This window comes from Coregonus clupeaformis, chromosome 13 (assembly GCF_020615455.1).
Source record: "Coregonus clupeaformis isolate EN_2021a chromosome 13, ASM2061545v1, whole genome shotgun sequence".
NCBI lineage: Eukaryota > Metazoa > Chordata > Actinopteri > Salmoniformes > Salmonidae > Coregonus > Coregonus clupeaformis.
In genome coordinates, this window is record NC_059204.1 from 46351270 (window position 1) to 46359557 (window position 8288).

The following is an 8288-nucleotide window of genomic DNA, read 5'->3' on the forward strand; positions in this document are numbered from 1 at the left end:
GTAAAAAATCAGCAGGGGATCAAATACTTTTTTCCCTCAAGTGCATCCCTGTCCCACCCCACGACCCTGAGAAAAGACATCTGTGTGTTTATTGCCAATTTTAACCGCACACTGTTTTTGTACATTGATTTTACAATGTCATATGCTTTCCCCCCAACACCACTTTTTATCAATGTGTATAGCAGACCCTCATGCCAAATTGAGTCAAAAGCTTTTTTGAAATCAACAAAGCATGAGAAGACTTTGCTTTTGTTTTGTATGTTTGTCAATAAGGGTGTGCAGGGTGTTTACGTGGTCTGTCGTACAGTATTTTGGTAAGAAGTCAATTTGACATTTGCTCAGGACATTATTTTCACTGAGGATATGTTGGAGTCTGCTGTTGATGATACTGTTGAGGATTTATCCGAGATTGCTGCTGACGCATATTCCACGGTAATTATTTGGGTCAACTTTGTCTCCACTTTTGTGGGTTGGGGGGATCAAGCCTTAGTTCCAAATATTAGGGAAGAGCTGAGGATAATGTTGAAGAGTTTAAGAATAGCTAATTTGAATTTGTGGTATGTATATTTTATCATTTAGTTTAGTATACCATCAACACCACAGGCCTTTTTGGGTTGGAGGGTTTGTATATTGTCCTGTAGCTCATCCGATGTAATTGGATAATTCAGTGGTTTCTTGTAGTCTTTAATAGCTGATTATTATTTTGTCTATTTTTTTTTGCTCTCGGTTCTTAGTTATATGGCTGAAAAGTTTGGAGAAGTGGTTTATCCATACGTCTCCATTTTGGATAGATAGCTCTTCCTGCTGTTGTTTGTTTAGTGTGTTCCAATTTTCCCAGAAGTGATTTGATTCTATGGATTCTTCAATCACAATGAGCTGTTTTCTGTCATGCTGTTCCTTCTTTTTTCTCTGTGTTGTTTTAGTGTTTCACCATAGTGAAGACGTAAGCTAAGGTTTTCTGGTTCTCTGTGTTTTTGGTTGGATAGGTTTCTCTATTTCTTTCTTAGGTTTTTACATTCTTCATCAAACCATTTCTCATTGTTGTTAGTTGTCTTAGGTTTTCTGCTGGGAATTTAAATTTGTTAGCTGATAGGTCAAATATATTGTTCAGGCTTTCTACTGCTAAGTTTACACCTTCACTATTGCAAGAAAACATTTTGCCCAGGAAGTTGTCTAGGAAGGATTGGATTTGTTGTTGGCCAATTGTTTTTTGGCCAATTGTTTTTCGGTAGGTTTCTACTCTACCTTCCTTCCATCTATAGCATTTCTTAATAGTATGCAGTTTGTTTGGCTTCAATGCCTCATGGTTGATTATTGCTCTATTCAAGTTGATTGTGATTTTGCTGTGATCTGATAGTGGTGTCAGTGGGCTGACTTTGAACACTATGGGAGACTCTGGGTTGAGGTTGGTGATAAAGTAGTGTACAGTACTACTGCCAAGAGATGAGCTATAGGTGTACCTACCGTAGGAGTTCCCTCGAAACCTACCATTGACTATGTACATACCCAGCGCGCGACAGAGTTGCAGGAATTGTGACCCATTTTTGTTGGTTATGTTGTCGTAGTTGTGTCTAGGGGGGCATATGGGGGAGGGAATGCTGTCACCTCCAGGTAGGTGTTTGTCCCCCTGTGTGCTGAGGTTGGGTTGGGGGTGTGGATGTGTCTGGTGGTGCTGTGGTCTGGATGTAGGTCCTCTCGTTCTCTCTCTCTTGATCTCTCTCCCATTCTCTCTTTCGCTCACTCGTTATCTCTGTCTTATTCCCATTCCCCCCCTCTCTCGCTCTCTCTCTCTCTCTCTCTCTCTCTCTCTCTCTCTCTCTCTCTCTCACACACACACACACACAGTCCTATTCATAGAAATATTGCTCACACAGCATGGCATAGGAAAATACATTTTTGTAGTAGAAAATAATAAAGGACATAATTAAATAATATTTACATGAATTAGATTTTGCGGTTGAGGTGAAATGCGCGTGACAGTGACACTGACACACCCCTATTCTGAGCGGAAGCAAGTGCGTTCAAGGTGTTGCAGACAGATAGCGCTGCATGTTCCTAGTGATGGGAATTCCGAGTCTTTTCGGTGAGCGGGATCATTTGGCTCCTTTCACCTAAAAGAGCCGTTCATTTGGCTCATAGTGCTTAGAAATTGAGTTTAAACTATACAAAATATTACATCTGTAATTTAAAGCCTAAAACGTTGCCTACCATTATGTCAGATCGTGAAATGTGAGTTCAAATATATTTTTACCTGACCAAATTATTAAAAATGAATAAAATAATAATAATAATAATAATACAATGAAAAAATGAGCGTGGATCAGAATGAGGCGCTCTCCTCACTATAAAGTTCCTGCACTGAGGAATTACCATCAACAGACACTGTTTTTATAACTTATCTGCAGATAATCGATGTCTGGAGCTCAAAAAGCAACGGTGGCAGTATGCAAATCAGGGAGCCAAATGATCGGCTCTTTCACCGATGCAATTCGGTTCCCGACGTTCACTAAAAACAGCCATTCAAAAAGAGCCGTTCGTTCGTATCACCTGCTACCCACCCGGCCACTGCAATGCGATGCTGCGGCTGCTCATTACTGCCGAGAGTCCCACGCAGTACTGATGGAGGGAGGGAAGTTGTGAGGCGGCGAGAAGGGGAGATATCCCCTAAAAAGGCCAACCTAAGACCATGGCGGAGGCCAATCCTTTTAGGGGACTGCCCCGTTTGCGGAGGGCCGCGGTAAGGTGTTTACGATGGAAGTATTTCTTTGACGTTTCCCCAAATTAGGAATCAGAATCTGTCTATTGCAGCATAGCGAGGCGAATACTGCTTGCCCGGGATGTGCCCTACTGCGGCATCAGCTAGAAATCGCATGCGATTTAAGGCATACACAAATGTAGGATAACACTTGAGTTTCTGTCTGTTCTAGTAAGCGTGAATTAAAAAATAGTTTACATAGTTGTAAGTCTATACATGTGTTTGGAGATGCGAGGGGTCGGACAGGACATGCCAATGACAAAATGGTGTGTATGATAAGTCTTGCGCGGGATAACAACTGTAACATTAGTTGAAACAGCTCTTTAGGCATTGAAGAGTGATATAACCTAGTGTAAGTTGTAGGAGGGTGTTATCAGTTTAATCTTTATCAATAGAGAGCACATTAATATTGTATGACCTTAAAATATTGTTGCAGTAGCCTAATTGCGTTTCTACAGCTGTCTGTATGTATCAGTCCGCATCATTCACATAAAGTTAGCTAATAACTGATATAGCCTACTGTACGGGATTTGCTCTGTAGTTCACCACAGGGCATGTAAGCAAGGTGTTTCACTGACATAGCAGTGCAGTCGCACTGCAATGGATGCTGTTGGTAAATAAAGGAAAAACTATATTTCATAATACATGCATTATGTGATGGTATAGGGGTCTATTTGAGATGTGTAATAGGCCAAAACTCTGTTCATATGCATGTTTCTGATCTGTGCTGCAGTGGTCAAACTAATCTTCAGCTTGTCTCCACTAGGATTGACTGAGTGTGAGGGAAAGCTGATGAGCTTGATGTCGACTGGTGTGTTTCATTGATCACCTGTCCTGCAGACATTCAGATTGACTTTGCCTTATATCTATTTGCATTCACACGGCTGCTCAAAGCTGCCCCTTGGATCATAGTGGCCTGTACATGGAAGTACATCTCCATTGGCCTATGCAAAGTTCCATTATTCACGTCGAGGCCTTATAGTTCTGAGCCTGAGATGCATTTGCCTCACACATCTGAAGAGAGTCTGACAGGTCACAAGGATGTAATACGAGTCTAAGCACCTCCATGATGTTGGAGGTGCTGCAGTATGTTGTGAGTTTCTCTGCTATTCCAGAGATAGTAGAAGGCTTCTATTTGACCCATATTTATCCTCTTTCTCTATCATTTGTTTATTTGAATCATCATGTAGAGACATTACTAGTCATACTTGTTTTGCAATCCTTTATAATGAACCTGAACTTAAATTCCAGAAGACAGAAGGAGAACATCCTGGTAAAATTAGAGTCCAATACATTCATCCAGAGCCATATATTTAACAAGTGTAAAAAATATTTATCAAAATATAGCTCTGCATTCATCTATCCATGCAACATAGGTTGCATTTGTACCAAACATCAACATGCTGACTTAGGTTTATTCACTAGTCTAGTGCTATAGGAAGGAGGACTTATGTAAGAGTTATCTAATGATTTAAGAGGGTCAATACTGTAAACGTCCACACTTACCGAGTAAGATGAAAACTAAGAAGAACGGCTTGAGAACAGTAGTGAGGCAATAACCAAGTATGCATAAAACAGAGCAGGTTGACACAACAGTCATACCACACAGGTCATAAAGTGATATGATATCAATTATCTTAACTGTTTATCTCATCTCCTGCTGTTTTCTTTCTGCAGATGTCCTTCCCAGGGAATCTCCACCTGGTGTTGGTCTTGCGGCCCACCAGCCTCCTGCAGAGTCCCTCAGGCACCGGCACTGACTTGGGCTTCCGCTTCAGCCAGGATGACTTCATGCTCAAGATGCCGGTAAGAAGTGGAGATGATGAAACCAAGGCTTATTTGAAATGTTGAGCAAGTACCTGTACAGACAGTGGTTAAGGGACAGTATTGGGTGATTACAGTAAATATTGAAGTAGTTGTTTCAACAGTCTGACAACATAAGGGGCTGTGAAGGGCTCTCTTAGGTTATGTGACCCACAATCTCTCTCTTAGATATATTACTGTAATGTGATGAGTGATTATTATTGATTCTGGTTGTCATGGTGGTTTTATGTTGTACCCCTTGGTCTGCTACTCTCCGTTCTTCCACAGGTGGTCATGCTCAGCTCAGTTACAGACCTGCTTCGCTACATCGATGAGAACCAGCTGACCTCCGAGTTTGGTGGAACTCTGGATTACTGCCATAGTGACTGGATTGTCCTTCGTACGGTAAACATACTGTCCCACAGTGTCACCTACAGCAACACATGAATTATATGCAGACCTGGTATGTTGGAATACTGACCACATCAACAACATCTAGACAATTACACCGCAAAGCAGCCTAGATGTGCAGTGTGGCACTATACATAACAAATGAGTGTTTTTGGTAGAAGAAATTCATGACTATTTGTCTCCCTCTGCAGGCTATTGAGAGCTTTGCTGTGACGGTGAAGGAGATAGCCCAGTTGCTCCAGTCGTTCGGCACGGAGCTCGCTGAGACCGAGCTACCAGATGAGGCCGACGCCATCGAGTTCCTCCTCAAATCCCACACTGACAAATACAGGCGGCTGAAAGTAAGACACATCTCCCATGACAACCTTGGAATTATTCCTAGTGTTCTTTCTTTGCAAGGCCATAGTAGTGCATGCTGTTGTGATGTCGTGTGAATAACTGAATGACAATGATTGCAGGATGACATCAGATCTGTGATGCGGGAGGGCCGCCACTTGCTCGCCAACCTGGAGGCCGCCAAGGCAGCGAAAGCTGATGGACAGGAGGACAAAGATATCAAACAGGACTGGGACACAGTACAGAGGTACAGTATACTTTTAAAAAGATGGGTCAGACAATTATTTGTTTCTTCACATGCTATTGGTTGTGTGTAGTATAATTGATCTAAGGCTGTCTTTGCAGTAGCTGCCATGGGATGGGGCTCTGAAGGAATTATCGTTTTGATAGATTTAAGTGTTTGACCTTTAGCTTGTGTACCACCTGTTTTCCTCAGGCTTCTGGCCCAACTACGGGACATGGAGATGGCTTTTGATGGCTTTTTTGAGAAGCATCACCTGAAGCTGCAACAGTACCTTCAACTGATGAGATATGAGATGAGCTTTCATGAGGTACAGTCAGTTTAGAGTGGTAAAGTGAAAAGTGTCAATCTGTACTATTTTCTACATTTAGTGCCAAAGGCCAAACTTCCTTTTTGCTGTTGCTCAGATGGAGGAGATCCTGGACCAGCTGTCTGGTCAGGAGAAGGAGGTCGCTGCAGTGGGCGGGACAGTGGTCCAGACAGAACAGCTATTAAAAGATCTGGAGTCACTGGACACCCGTGCACAGGTCAGGGTCCCACTACACAAACTAACCTCTCACTTAACCCTTATCTAGTACATCATGAGATTTCTGACAGAGAAACGTAAACTGCTCCAGATAGGGACACTATGATGGTGATCCTTGACTGGGGTTTTTTGATTGTGGTGGTTGTCAGGAAGAGATGGGCCGTGCCCAGATCATCATCCTGCGCGGCCACCAGCTGGCCACCAGTCACCACTACGCTCTGGCCCTGATCGTCCAGCGGTGCAACGAGCTGCGGCACCACTGTGACGTGCTGACCACCGCCATCCGAGCCAAACGGGCTGCCCTCACCCGCATACGTGACCTGCTGCTGCGTCTGGAAGAGGTATGCAAACGCACACACACACGCACACACACAATTATAACCCCCATCCTCCCATATCCACTCATAAAGCTTGTAGAGTCTGTTATGTCTGTGATGGTCAGTGTGTCATGCTTCCATGCGTCTCTGTGTGTGTGTCTGTGTGTGTCTATGTCTGCCTTCAGGCCCGGCGCTGGTGTGACGAGGGGGCTTACCTCTTAGCCAATCAGCTGGTGGATAAGTTCCAGTCCAAGGAGGGAGCTCAGGGAGCGCTGCAGGATATAGAGAGACACCAAGAGGAGGCACCGTCGTGTCTGAGCCAAAGCCCTGATGTCCTCAGTCTGGAGTTTGAGGCCATCCTGACCCCTCAGCTACAGGTATACATCCCTGCTCCATAGCCTGTTCTTCGGTGTCAGTCACTTTTCCACCCAGCCTGGCTCCAAGTCATACTGTACCATTTCATCCCATTATCACTGTATAATTTCATCCCAAAGCTCTTTTGTATGATGATAACATCCTGTCAACACAGCAAACATGACACATACTGTAATACTACTACCACCACAAGCTTATAATATTATTATCAACAACCTACTGTTGCCAGCACTTTCCAACTGTCTATTTCCTCATGCAGATCCAATATGCCTATCAATCTCTCTCTCTCTCTCTCTCTCTCTCAGTCTCAGATTGGGGTGGCCACTGAGAAGCTGTCTGCCATGCAGAGAATGATCCACAACAGACAGGCATGTCTGAGGAAGCTGGCTGACATTCAGGTGCGGCCCATCCAGCTGGTGGCCCCTCGGCCTGAGCACTCTCCCCGATGCAAATCCCCTCTCTTCTCCCCCAAACACAGTACGTTACCATAAATAGACCACCACACAACTCTTACCAAGGCCTAACGGACGGTGAATGTGAATTACTTCTCGTACTCTGATTATTAGGTGTGTGAGAAAATATTTTTCAAGAATGATAGTGGACAATCTTCCGCCTGTCTTCCTCAGGGCGAGTGTTCATACTTCAAGTAATAGCATTTTCTATAATCATTCTGTGCGTTTTCATGTCTGCAGGTGTAGATTTCAACTCGGTTCTCAACTCAAGGTTCTCTTTTGACCTCTTACCTGGCAAGAGGGCAGCTCGGAAAAGCCCTAGAAAGGTGAGAGTTGGGTTATTAAACCTAAAGATCAGAAGGTTCTGTAAGATCTACTGCATTCATGAAGTATATGACACGCACAGGACCTGTATTACTATAGAACGTTGGTTATGTCCGTTTTTTCCAGTGGACGATTGGAACGGGATTAGTTTCACCAAACTGCCCGTGAAATATATTTTTTCTCATTAAATTGACCACTATGATGGAAGCCTGGAGGCTGTTCTAACCTTGAATAAGAGTTTCCAATTTGGGGAAATGTCTCTCTCGCTCTGTCTTCTATCTATCTATCTATCTATCTATCTACAGTTGATGTCGGAAGTTTACATACACCTTAGCCAAATACATTTAAACTCAGTTTTTCACTATTCCTGACATTTAATCCTAATAAAACTTCCCTGTCTTAGGTCAGTTAGGATCACCACTTTAATTTAAGAATGTGAAATGTCAGAATAATAGTAGAGAGAATTATTTATTTCAGCTTTTATTTCTTTCATCACATTCCCAGTGGGTCAGAAGTTTACATACACTCAATTAGTATTTGGTAGCATTGCCTTTTAAATTGTTTAACTTGGGTCAAACGTTTTGGGTAGCCTTCCACAAGCTTCCCACAATAAGTTGGGTGAATTTTGGCCAATACCTCCTGACAGAGCTGGTGTAACTGAGTCAGGTTTGTAGGCCTCCTTGCTCGCACACGATTTTTTAGTTCTGCCCACACATTTTCTATAGGATTGAGGTCAGGGCTTTGTGAT

General features: G+C 43.2%; 1 protein-coding gene across 3 annotated transcripts in view; it reads left to right on the forward strand.

Annotated features, from left to right (window-relative positions):
* Positions 1-2611: 2611 nt before the first annotated feature.
* The window catches only part of LOC121579622 (proto-oncogene DBL), a 14863-nt gene continuing 9186 nt past the window's right edge, over positions 2612-8288 (forward strand). For 2 of the 3 annotated variants that reach the window (XM_045224471.1, XM_045224472.1), the window contains exons 1-11: positions 2612-2737; positions 4433-4561; positions 4847-4963; positions 5161-5310; positions 5428-5552; positions 5742-5856; positions 5954-6073; positions 6222-6413; positions 6575-6766; positions 7070-7241; positions 7457-7542. In XM_045224471.1, coding sequence (XP_045080406.1) covers positions 2687-2737; positions 4433-4561; positions 4847-4963; positions 5161-5310; positions 5428-5552; positions 5742-5856; positions 5954-6073; positions 6222-6413; positions 6575-6766; positions 7070-7241; positions 7457-7542 — 1449 coding nt within the window. In that variant the 5' untranslated portion in view covers positions 2612-2686. The remainder of the gene's footprint in view (positions 2738-4432; positions 4562-4846; positions 4964-5160; positions 5311-5427; positions 5553-5741; positions 5857-5953; positions 6074-6221; positions 6414-6574; positions 6767-7069; positions 7242-7456; positions 7543-8288) is intronic. The other variant, XM_045224473.1, reaches the window with a different exon arrangement.